This window comes from Trifolium pratense, linkage group LG7, assembly GCF_020283565.1.
Source record: "Trifolium pratense cultivar HEN17-A07 linkage group LG7, ARS_RC_1.1, whole genome shotgun sequence".
NCBI classification, from domain to species: domain Eukaryota; kingdom Viridiplantae; phylum Streptophyta; class Magnoliopsida; order Fabales; family Fabaceae; genus Trifolium; species Trifolium pratense.
The window spans coordinates 27,250,250-27,263,002 of record NC_060065.1 but is presented as its reverse complement, the minus strand read 5'-3'; the positions used below and the strand labels follow the sequence as shown (position 1 = coordinate 27,263,002).

The following is a 12,753-nucleotide window of genomic DNA, read 5'->3' as shown; positions in this document are numbered from 1 at the left end:
AATTTTAGTGTTCGTAGTCGTTTTTATGGTTTTTGGCCTATTTTAGGGTCGTTTATATGGATTTTGGCCAATTTTGGTGTTTGTAGTTGTTTTTATGGTTTTTAGCCTATTGTAGGGTCGTTTAATAAGTTTTTGGCCAATTTTAGTGATTGTAGTCGTTTTTATGGTTTTTGGCCTATTTTAGGGTCGTTTATATAGTTTTTGGCCAATTTTAGTGTTTGTAGTCGTTTTTATGGTTTTTGGCCTATTTTAGGTCGTTTATATGGTTTTTGGCCAATTTTGGTGTTTGTAGTTGTTTTTATGGTTTTTGGCCTATTTTAGGTCGTTTATATGGTTTTTGGCCAATTTTAGTGTTTGTAGTCGTTTTTATGTTTGTAGTGGTTTTTAATGTTTTTGGCCTATTTTAGGGCGTTTATATGGTTTTTGTCCAATTTTAGTTTTTGTAGTTGTTTTTATTGTTTTTGGCCAATTTTAGTGTTTGTAGTCATTTTTATGGTTTTTGGCCTATTTTATGTACGTTCTTTTGTTTTTGACAATTTAGGTGGTTGTAGTCGTTTTTATGGGTTATGGCCTATTTTAGTGTTCGTAGTCGTTTTTATGGTTTTTGGCCTATTTTAGGGTCGTTTATATGGATTTTGGCCAATTTTTAGTGTTTGTAGTGGTTTTAATGTTTTTGGCCTATTTTTGGATCGTTCTGTAGTTTTTGGCCAATTTAAGTGTTTGTAGTCATTTTTCTGGGTTATGGCCAATTTTAGTGTTCGTAGTCGTTTTTATGGTTTTTGGCCTATTTTAGGGTCCTTTATATGGATTTTGGCCAATTTTAGTGTTTGTAGTTGTTTTTTATGGTTTTTGCCCTATTTTAGGTCGTTTATATGGTTTTTGGCCAATTTTAGTGTTTGTAGTCGTTTTTATGTTTGTAGTGGTTTTTAATGTTTTTGGCCTATTTTAGGTCGTTTATATGGTTTTTGTCCAATTTTAGTGTTTGTAGTCATTTTTATGGTTTTTGGCCTATTTTAGGTCGTTTATATGGTTTTTGGCCAATTTTAGTGTTTGTAGTCGTTTTTTTTTTTATGGTTTTTGCCCTATTTTAGGTCGTTTATATGGTTTTTGGCCTATTTTAAGGTCGTTTATATAGTTTTTGGCCAATTTTAGTGTTTGTAGTCGTTTTTATGGTTTTTGCCCTATTTTAGGTCGTTTATATGGTTTTTGGCCAATTTTAGTGTTTGTAGTCGTTTTTATGTTTGTAGTGGTTTTTAATGTTTTTGGCCTATTTTAGGTCATTTATATGGTTTTTGTCCAATTAAAGTTTTTGTAGTTGTTTTTATTGTTGGCCAATTTTAGTGTTTGTAGTCATTTTTATGGTTTTTGGCCTATTTTAGGTCGTTTATATGGTTTTTGGCCAATTTTAGTGTTTGTAGTGGTTTTTAATGCTTTTTGCCTATTTTATGTACGTTCTTTTGTTTTTGGCCAATTTAAGTGTTTGTAGTCGTTTTTATGGGTTATGGCCTATTTTAGTCTTCGTAGTCGTTTTTATGGTTTTTGGCCTATTTTAGGGTCGTTTATATGGATTTTGGCCAATTTTAGTGTTTGTAGTCGTTTTTATGGTTTTTGGCCAATTTTTAGTGTTTGTAGTGGTTTTAATGTTTTTGGCCTATTTTAGTTTTTGGCCAATTTAAGTGTTTGTAGTCATTTTTCTGGGTTATGGCCAATTTTAGTGTTCGTAGTCGTTTTTATGGTTTTTGGCCTATTTTAGGGTCGTTTATATGGATTTTGGCCAATTTTTAGTGTTTGTAGTGGTTTTAATGTTTTTGGCCTATTTTTGGATCGTTCTGTAGTTTTTGGCCAATTTAAGTGTTTGTAGTCATTTTTCTGGGTTATGGCCAATTTTAGTGTTCGTAGTCGTTTTTATGGTTTTTGGCCTATTTTAGGGTCGTTTATATGGATTTTGGCCAATTTTGGTGTTTGTAGTTGTTTTTATGGTTTTTAGCCTATTGTAGGGTCGTTTAATAAGTTTTTGGCCAATTTTAGTGATTGTAGTCGTTTTTATGGTTTTTGGCCTATTTTAGGGTCGTTTATATAGTTTTTGGCCAATTTTAGTGTTTGTAGTCGTTTTTATGGTTTTTGGCCTATTTTAGGTCGTTTATATGGTTTTTGGCCAATTTTAGTGTTTGTAGTGGTTTTTAATGTTTTTTGCCTATTTTATGTACGTTCTTTTGTTTTTGGCCAATTTAAGTGTTTGTAGTCGTTTTTATGGGTTATGGCCTATTTTAGTCTTCGTAGTCGTTTTTATGGTTTTTGGCCTATTTTAGGGTCGTTTATATGGATTTTGGCCAATTTTAGTGTTTGTAGTCGTTTTTATGGTTTTTGGCCAATTTTTAGTGTTTGTAGTGGTTTTAATGTTTTTGGCCTATTTTAGTTTTTGGCCAATTTAAGTGTTTGTAGTCATTTTTCTGGGTTATGGCCAATTTTAGTGTTCGTAGTCGTTTTTATGGTTTTTGGCCTATTTTAGGGTCGTTTATATAGTTTTTGGCCAATTTTAGTGTTTGTAGTCGTTTTTATGGTTTTTGGCCTATTTTAGGTCGTTTATATGGTTTTTGGCCAATTTTGGTGTTTGTAGTTGTTTTTATGGTTTTTGGCCTATTTTAGGTCGTTTATATGGTTTTTGGCCAATTTTAGTGTTTGTAGTCGTTTTTATGTTTGTAGTGGTTTTTAATGTTTTTGGCCTATTTTAGGTCGTTTATATGGTTTTTGTCCAATTAAAGTTTTTGTAGTTGTTTTTATTGTTGGCCAATTTTAGTGTTTGTAGTTATTTTTATGGTTTTTGGCCTATTTTAGGTCGTTTATATGGTTTTTGGCCAATTTTAGTGTTTGTAGTGGTTTTTAATGCTTTTTGCCTATTTTATGTACGTTCTTTTGTTTTTGGCCAATTTAAGTGTTTGTAGTCGTTTTTATGGGTTATGGCCTATTTTAGTCTTCGTAGTCGTTTTTATGGTTTTTGGCCTATTTTAGGGTCGTTTATATGGATTTTGGCCAATTTTAGTGTTTGTAGTCGTTTTTATGGTTTTTGGCCAATTTTTAGTGTTTGTAGTGGTTTTAATGTTTTTGGCCTATTTTAGTTTTTGGCCAATTTAAGTGTTTGTAGTCATTTTTCTGGGTTATGGCCAATTTTAGTGTTCGTAGTCGTTTTTATGGTTTTTGGCCTATTTTAGGGTCGTTTATATGGATTTTGGCCAATTTTTAGTGTTTGTAGTGGTTTTAATGTTTTTGGCCTATTTTTGGATCGTTCTGTAGTTTTTGGCCAATTTAAGTGTTTGTAGTCATTTTTCTGGGTTATGGCCAATTTTAGTGTTCGTAGTCGTTTTTATGGTTTTTGGCCTATTTTAGGGTCGTTTATATGGATTTTGGCCAATTTTGGTGTTTGTAGTTGTTTTTATGGTTTTTAGCCTATTGTAGGGTCGTTTAATAAGTTTTTGGCCAATTTTAGTGATTGTAGTCGTTTTTATGGTTTTTGGCCTATTTTAGGGTCGTTTATATAGTTTTTGGCCAATTTTAGTGTTTGTAGTCGTTTTTATGGTTTTTGGCCTATTTTAGGTCGTTTATATGGTTTTTGGCCAATTTTAGTGTTTGTAGTGGTTTTTAATGTTTTTTGCCTATTTTATGTACGTTCTTTTGTTTTTGGCCAATTTAAGTGTTTGTAGTCGTTTTTATGGGTTATGGCCTATTTTAGTCTTCGTAGTCGTTTTTATGGTTTTTGGCCTATTTTAGGGTCGTTTATATGGATTTTGGCCAATTTTAGTGTTTGTAGTCGTTTTTATGGTTTTTGGCCAATTTTTAGTGTTTGTAGTGGTTTTAATGTTTTTGGCCTATTTTAGTTTTTGGCCAATTTAAGTGTTTGTAGTCATTTTTCTGGGTTATGGCCAATTTTAGTGTTCGTAGTCGTTTTTATGGTTTTTGGCCTATTTTAGGGTCGTTTATATAGTTTTTGGCCAATTTTAGTGTTTGTAGTCGTTTTTATGGTTTTTGGCCTATTTTAGGTCGTTTATATGGTTTTTGGCCAATTTTGGTGTTTGTAGTTGTTTTTATGGTTTTTGGCCTATTTTAGGTCGTTTATATGGTTTTTGGCCAATTTTAGTGTTTGTAGTCGTTTTTATGTTTGTAGTGGTTTTTAATGTTTTTGGCCTATTTTAGGGCGTTTATATGGTTTTTGTCCAATTTTAGTTTTTGTAGTTGTTTTTATTGTTTTTGGCCAATTTTAGTGTTTGTAGTCATTTTTATGGTTTTTGGCCTATTTTAGGTCGTTTATATGGTTTTTGGCCAATTTTAGTGTTTGTAATAGTTTTTAATGTTTTTGGCCTATTTTATGTACGTTCTTTTGTTTTTGACAATTTAGGTGGTTGTAGTCGTTTTTATGGGTTATGGCCTATTTTAGTGTTCGTAGTCGTTTTTATGGTTTTTGGCCTATTTTAGGGTCGTTTTTATGGGTTATGGCCTATTTTAGTGCTCGACGAAATTCGAATTGACAACGTGAATTTTATTAAAATTGAAATTAGTGATATGGAATAAATTAATCCATGTGTCATGTTTCAATTGGTCACAGTAAAAACCATTTCTATGATTGTAAAAAAAAAAAAAGTTTCTATGGAACTGTTTATAAGTTTTGTTCTTAAATATATTTAGTTGAATTAAAAATCAAACTTAATTGAATATTGGCTTGAAGTCCATAAATGAAGTTGATATTAAAAAAATATAAAAAAAAAATTCAAAAAAATATGTGTAGACAATATATATATATATATATATATATATATATCTTCATCAATGGGAGGACTCAAACGATTTCAGTTTGTTGGTCTTTCATCAAAGTCTCTCCATGGTTGGGGGTTATTGGCATGTTTATACTATTGTTGTTGTTGATTTCACTTTCAATGATACAATCAATGTTGATAACAACGGTGGAAATTAAAAACCCAGTTTCACTTTTAGATTTTTAGATAATAGTGAACTGACGGAATTTAATAAATTATTCATGACGAATAAATTAATTCAGGTGTCGCATTTTAATTGGTGAACAGTATCAACAGTACCTATGGAACTGTTTCTAAGTTTTGTCATATATTTAATTAATTTAATATGAGAATATGGTGGGAGAAAACTAGAACCGTTTCTAAGTTTTGTCCTATATTTAATTAATTTTAATATCAGAATATGGTGGGAGAAAAATTGAAAAACTCCCGAAAATATGTTGAGACTAAAACAATAAGAATTTTCAGTCATTTCGAGGGGATTGATCTCTGCAGGGTTGTGCGGATGATACTTTTAGTTTTAAAAAAAAAACGAATTAAATACAAAGTTAAAAAATAAATGACATTTTTTTAGAAGTTTTGTTTTGGAAGATATTTTGCTGTTGATATAAGGACTAATTAATTTTTTGAGAAATAAATTACCTTTTAACCGGAACAAAAAATTCACTTGTCATCAATACATTGGTCATTCTTTTGAAATAGATTGACCAATACATTATGCAAAATTTATATTTAGTCTCACGGAACTTGTGTTTTACTAATATATTATGTTGTCTATTTTTTTTTAATAATTTACAGTTATATTCATATTAATATGGGAACATAAATTTTTTGGTTATATTTACGGGTCTTATATTTTTACTCATATATTAATAAAGTTGTATATATTTTTATTAATTTTACGAGTTATACTCATATATTAATACGGGGACATCATCTTTTGTGTGAATTCTTAGGGACCTATGTTTTTCTTCTTATTAATAAGGTTTTCTGTTCTTTAATAATTTATGTAGCACATATATTTATACTCATATATTAATACCAGAACCTTTTTTGTTTTTATTTTCTACAAGATTTATATTTTTAATCATAATTTAATAAAATTGTTTAATTTTTTATAATTTTACGGGTTATAGTAGATCATATATTAATACAGGAACCTAATTATTTTGTTAATTTTTATGAGACCTATGTTTTTTATTAATATATTAATAAGGTTGTCAATTCTTTCATAATTTCTACATGACATATATTTATACTCATATATTAACACAAAAATCTAATCTTTTGTGTGATTTCTGCAGGGCTATATGCTTTTACTCTTATTAATAAAGTTTCAAGTTTTTTACTATTTATTGTGAGATTTATATTTATATGCATATGTTAATACAATGACCTAATGCTTTGTGTAATTTTTTGTGACCTATGTTTTTTACTCATATTAATAAGCTTGCATGTTCTTTATAATATATACGGAACCTATATTTATACTCATATATTAACATGGAAATATATTTTTTTTACAATTTTACGGGTTATACTGATATTTAATATTTAATACGGTGACCTAATTATTTTGATGATTTTTGTGAGTCCTATATTTTCACTAACATATTAATAAGGTTGTCTATTTTCTAATAATTTTTACGGGACTATATTTATACTCATATATTGAATACACAGACATAAATTTTTGGTTATTTTTACAAGACGATGTTTTTACTAATATATTAATAAGGTAACCTATTTTTTTCATGATTTCTCCATTATCTATATTTATATTTTTTTTTTGAACAAAATTTATATTATACTAATACGGATATCTGAGGTTTTTTTGTGATGGTTTTACCATTGTTCTTTTTCTATTTTTTTTACCAAATATTATATCCTTTCTGATTTTTTTTTTTTAATCTTTTGAATTACTTTCCAGTAAATTATTATTTCATGTTACCAAGTGAGGAGCGGCAACGCCACGACTCCCGTGCGGACGCACGGGTGTCCAGCTAGTTATCATATTATGAAAACTTCAGGATTATGTCACGATTAGACAATTAGATATTCAGGTTCAGGTTCAGGTTAAAGTTAGAAACTATTAGTTTCAGTTGCCCCGATGTAGTCACCAGTAGTTGGGTAGTAGGAGCTCACTGAGGCTTAGTAGTCTCATCCCACGACTTTCAATTTTTTTAGGTAAACAGGTTAACCGGAGCAAGGACCAGGCAGGAACTGATGATCGAGGTTGAGCTTGGATTATCGGATTAGGAGACTATCGTCTTCTTCTTTGTTTTTATGTTAATCTGTTAAGTTAGAATTTAATTCTCTTCCGCTGTATTGTAACAGATTATCACGTTATTCATGTGATATCTTGTAATTCAATTAATTTATTCTGTAATTTTAATGTACTCAGATTCAATTATTAATATCTCGACTAAATATTCTAGACAATTTAGTTGGGTTGTTACAGTTGTCCCGATGACCCTTAAGTTCAGTTTCTATTTGAGTTGATTGTATGTTGTCCCGATGACTCTTAAATCTAGTTGCTATTGACTATGTAAATTATCTTGAGATGATTATATGTTGCCGCGACGATCTTTAAGTCCCATTGTTATTGGCTAAAAAAATTATGAGATTATTATATGTTGCCTCAATATGTCCAATAAATTTTGAGATGGTTAAATGTTGACTCAATGATCTTAAGTCCCATTGCTATTGGTTAAATAAATTATATGATGGTTATATGTTGCCTCGATGACCCTTAAAGTCCGATAAATTTTGAGATGGTTAAACGTTGCCTCGATGATTTCCGTTGTTATTGGCTAAATAAATTATGAGATGGATATATGTTACCTCGATGATCGTTAAAGTCCAATAAATTTTGAGATGGATAAATGTTGACTCGATGACTGTTAAGTGCAATTGTTATTTTGAGATGGTTAATGTTGCCTCCTTAACGCTTAAGTTCAATTGTTATTGACTATGTAAATTATAATTGTTGTCTCGATGACTTCACGTTTTATTGATATTGGCTTAATACATTTTGAAATGGTTAATTGTTATCTTCGTGACTATTAAGTTCAATTACTATTGGCTTTATAAACTGAGATGGTGAAATATTGTCCCGATGAAATTTTAATCCACTTTTTGATTTACTTGTTATGCATAAACCTCATGGTAGATTGATGTTGTGGTGACTATTTGAATTTATGCAAACTAGAACATCGACCTGTGCGGTGCACGTGTCTAATTAGATGTAAGATATGTAATGATAAAATAAAATATGATAATTGAAATAATGTAAGGTATACGAAAAAAGTTGTGTAACATTAAACGATAGTTCAACAATAATTTTGGATAAATATTCATACAAAGGAAATTATGGTATATTACGGAAGATTTTCTTATAGACCACATTCGAAGTCTTAGTCGTATCTTCACCATCGTTGATGATCAATATTTTTAATCTTTCTCTAGAAGTAACTCTTGAAATCACAACATACAACTGACCATGAGAAAACACTGGTGACAGAAGATATATCTCAACATGCTTTAAAAATTGTTCTGGACTCTTATTAATAGTCATCGCAAAAGAAATCATTAAGGGAAATTGTCTCCGTTGAAATTTAAAAGGAATGCTTACGTCAGATGGTGTCGGAGAAAATCTAGGTAATAATATTACTTCATGAAATAACTTTTCCTTGAAGAGCACGTTTACCCAATCCCGTAATAATAAGTCTTGTTCCATTGCATAATCCTAATTTTTTTATTCAAATTCCTTAATAGCATAACTGGAACTCCAACTTTAAGTTTCAACTTGTGATTTGGAAGTCCCAATGTAGAAATTGTGTTCAAAAATTCGGGAGTATGAACATCATCCACTGTTTGACCATCTACATTATGTGCGAGTGGAGTATCGTAACTAAAATATGTTTCTTCTTCACCAGGAATTAAATCCAACATATAATCATTTATTGTGTCGACTATTGAATTTTTAGGAACTAGTATAGCTCTATGTTGGAAATACGTTATATCGTTCATGTTTTTGTAAAAGTTGAGGATACGTTCTTTCAACAATAGAAGCAAGAGGATCACCTGAATTTGGAATCAAATAAATCTGATGGAATGTCAAGTTCTAAATCATCGTCGTTGTCATCTCCAATTTCTCCATTGCCAACACCCAAAACCCATTAAAAAAACAATCTTCTTTGTTCAACGTCTGCAGTCGAAGCACCACCGAGAAGTCTCATGTTTTTACTCAATGTTAAAACTTCACAAAAATTCCAAAGAACCGAAGAATTAATAGTAGCATGAACAACTTCTGGCCTTGTAGCTTCGGGTATTACTGGTAGAATTTTTCTAAAATCTTCGCCAAAAACAACAATTATTCCACCGAAGGGAATGTGTTTATATTTTTCATCAACAGACTTGAAAATATCTTTTAAAGTTCGATCAACAGCTTTGAAGCAGTGTTTGTGCATCATTGGTGCTTCATCCCATATAACGAGCTTTGCTTTTTGTATTAATAGCACCAAATGGCTTTTGGGAACTATGGTACATGTTGAAATCGATAAAAAAACCAAAAATATTGAATTAGGGTAAAAAAAATGTAAGTTTTTTCGTAAAATAAAACACTAAGAAAATGTATAATTTGATGATTTGCTAGATTTTTAATTATCGGTTTTTAATTGTTTAAATTGTGCAATGAAATTTGATGTGTTCTTAATTGTCGTACAAAATATTTCCTATGAAAATTGATGGTGTTTAACACTTTATGGACATAATTTTAATCACAATTGGTCTTCTTGCCATAATGGTTGAAATGTTCTATTGCGATGAAAGGTTGCTGGTTCGAATCCTAGTCAAGATAAAATTATATTTTTTTAATAAAAAACTGCAAGATAAAAGTGAAGGGATAATAAAAAACTGCAAGATAAAAGTGGAGGGAAAACAAATTAGGTTTAAGATTTGTTTGTATATACAAGCTTATATATTACTGGACTCCGACCCATGCGTTGCACGAATTTTGTGGAGTGTAAGGTATACGATTGAAATTCTTATAATAAAAATTGCAAATAAAAAAAATAAAAGTGAAATCAACATAAATATAGCGAACTTGAAAGTAGTCGGTACAGATGGAACTACAAACATTAAATCAATACTGGAAGTATATGAAAAAATATGGTTGTTATTCTTTATTAACATATTAAGGTATTATATATAATATTCAAATAATATTTGCAGTGATAAGAGTTGTAACTCGTTGGAATTTGTTGCTACACTACCCTACAGTCACACATATATCTTGTATAACAATCAATCAATTCATAAGCAAAAGGATAGGCCAGATTTCAATATATAAAAATTGTGCTTAGAGCTGCAAGGTATTAGGTGAATGAGACTGCATGTGAAGCCACAGAAAATGTGTATTGAATGGCAGAGCATTCACGCCTAATACATTAATAAGTAATCTATAGAAAACATGAAGCTGACTGCTAGTTTTAATCAATATACTACAAATATGAGAGTATAATCGATCCATTCATACTAATAAATAATAGTTGCTTATGCATTATAGGAGTGCATTTTGACTCTAGCAAGTGATTGTCTTAGCAATTGTTGTCAAAGCATTAAGACTGAACAAATCAGGACACAAATTATTTGATTTCTTCAATCTTCGACTACTGCATTTATCAAAGAATAAAGCTGATACCAAAAGTAAAGAATAAAACTCCATTGATGGAGAAAGCAAGCTCTAGCTTGTAAAGAAGATGAAAGGAATACAGTATATGATTGATTGAAATTGGTTAATGATACAAGTGTAATGAGTCTTATATAGATGAGATAGATCTAACAAACTTATAACTACCTCATCTAACTAATAAAATCACAACTAACTCACTAACTTGTGTTGCTAGTTTTCTAACTAACTAGATAACATTTTGCTAATTAGCTATAGCTTTAATCAATCTATACTTTGTCACACCCCCTCAAGCTGAGGCCTGAAGATGTTATGAAGGCCAAGCTTGGAAAATTGTCTGTGAAAATTTGCTGGATGTAGGGCCTTGGTCAGGATGTCAGCTGTTTGATTGAAGCCAGAAATGGGTAGTAATTTCATCAACCCTCCTTGAAGCTTCTCTCTTACAATGTGGCAATCTATGTCAAGGTGTTTTGTGCGTTCATGGAACACAGGATTAGAAGCAATATGTAAAGCACTCTGGCTGTCACAATAGAGGGCATGTAATTTGTCTGTTGTGACTTGCAGATCTCTTAGTAGATAACTCAACCATTGCAGTTCACAAGTAGCAGATGCTAGAGCACGATATTCTGCCTCAGATGAAGATTTTGACACTGTCAATTGTTTCTTAGATTTCCAACAGATCAGTGATTGGCCAAGAAAGAAACAGTATCCTGTGATTGATCTTCTGCTATCAATGCAGCCTCCCCAATCTGCATCACTAAATCCTAATAGCTGAATGGATGAATTTCTAGGGAAAAACAAACCAGTGCCAGGATTGCCTTTGAGATATCTCAACACTTTATGAGCAGCTTTGAAATGTGTTGAAGTTGGAGCATCAAGAAATTGACTCAACTGTTGAACAGGAAAAGCTATATCAGGCCTTGTGGAGGTGAGATATAGTAGTTTGCCAACTAAAGCTCTATACTTAGTGATGTCATGATGTGGTTCACTATCATCATGATGTAGTCTATTGCTTGGATCCATAGGAATGCTGGATGGCTTGCATCCTAAGGTACCTGTTTCAGTCAGTAGCTCTAAGCAATATTTTCTTTGACACAATGTAATCCCTTGCTGGGAGTGAGCCACTTCCAATCCAAGAAAAAATTTCAATATGCCTAAATCTTTAATACGAAAAGCTTTGTGTAGTTGTGACTTAGTAGCATCTATTTCATCCATACAATTTCCAGTGAGAACTATGTCATCAACATACACAAGTAAAACACTAAAATCAGATGAGGTGGACTTGGTAAATAAAGTAGGATCAGATGTCATCTGAGCATATCCAATGGTGATGAGGAATTGAGATAACTTTTCATACCATTTCCTACTAGCTTGTCGTAGGCCGTATAATGATTTCTTTAACTTGCAGACCTGATTAGCAGAAACACCAGTCAATCCTTGTGGTGCTTTCATATACACATCTTCTTCCAAATCTCCATGGAGAAAAGCATTATCCACATCCAATTGGTGAATGTGTCAATTTTTAATAGAAGCAACTGCCAACACAGTTCTAATTGTGCTCATTTTGGCTACAGGTGAAAAAGTTTGAAAGAAATCAACACCTTCTATTTGATTGTAGCCTTTAGCAACTAAACGTGCCTTGTATCTATCTATACTTCCATCTGCTTTCCTTTTGATTTTATACACCCATTTCCTCCCTATAGGCTTAGCACCATCTGGTAAGTCAACAATAATCCAAGTATTGTTTTTAGCCAAAGCAGTCAATTCATTATTCATGGCTTGAATCCAACATTCATGTTTGGAAGCCTCAGCATAGCTGTTTGGTTCATGATCAGCAAGAATAGAGAGACAAAATTTTGAATATGAGGGAGATAATAGATCATGGCTAAGAAAATTTGAAATGGGATAAGGTGTCTTATGAACAACTGCATTGCAATGATAGTCCAGAAGATGTGAAGGCAATTTTCTATGCCTGATAGATTTTCTAGATGAAATGTCGGTAGATGGTTCAGGTTGAAAATGATTGGTGGCAGATTCAAGACTAGAGTCATTGGAATCTTCATGATCAAAGTTGTCTGGTGAACCAATGATGGCAGGTTCAAGATTTTGGTGTAATGAAAGGTCATTTGTGGTTTCATGGTCATTTTGTGGTTTGTATTTTAGGTGCAATATGAGAAGAAGTTGTTAAAGTAGGAGGCACCATGTACTCCCAGGTTGGTTTGGATTTATTGACTGGATAAGGAAAAATAGTTTCTTCAA

The 12,753-nt window shown here is 31.4% G+C and overlaps 1 protein-coding gene across 1 annotated transcript; it reads right to left on the bottom strand.

Annotated features, from left to right (window-relative positions):
- Positions 1 to 10,773: 10,773 nt before the first annotated feature.
- LOC123896164 (uncharacterized mitochondrial protein AtMg00810-like) lies at positions 10,774 to 11,946 on the bottom strand. Its single transcript, XM_045946584.1, has one exon. It carries the CDS (start codon positions 11,944 to 11,946, stop codon positions 10,774 to 10,776), a length of 1,173 nt encoding a protein of 390 aa, XP_045802540.1.
- Between the last annotated feature and the right edge of the window lie 807 nt (positions 11,947 to 12,753).

What these genes read in the sequence shown, in the direction of transcription:
- LOC123896164 (XM_045946584.1), bottom strand. Translation starts at nt 11,946, where the DNA reads ATGAAAGCACCACAAGGATTGACTGGTGTTTCTGCTAATCAGGTCTGC.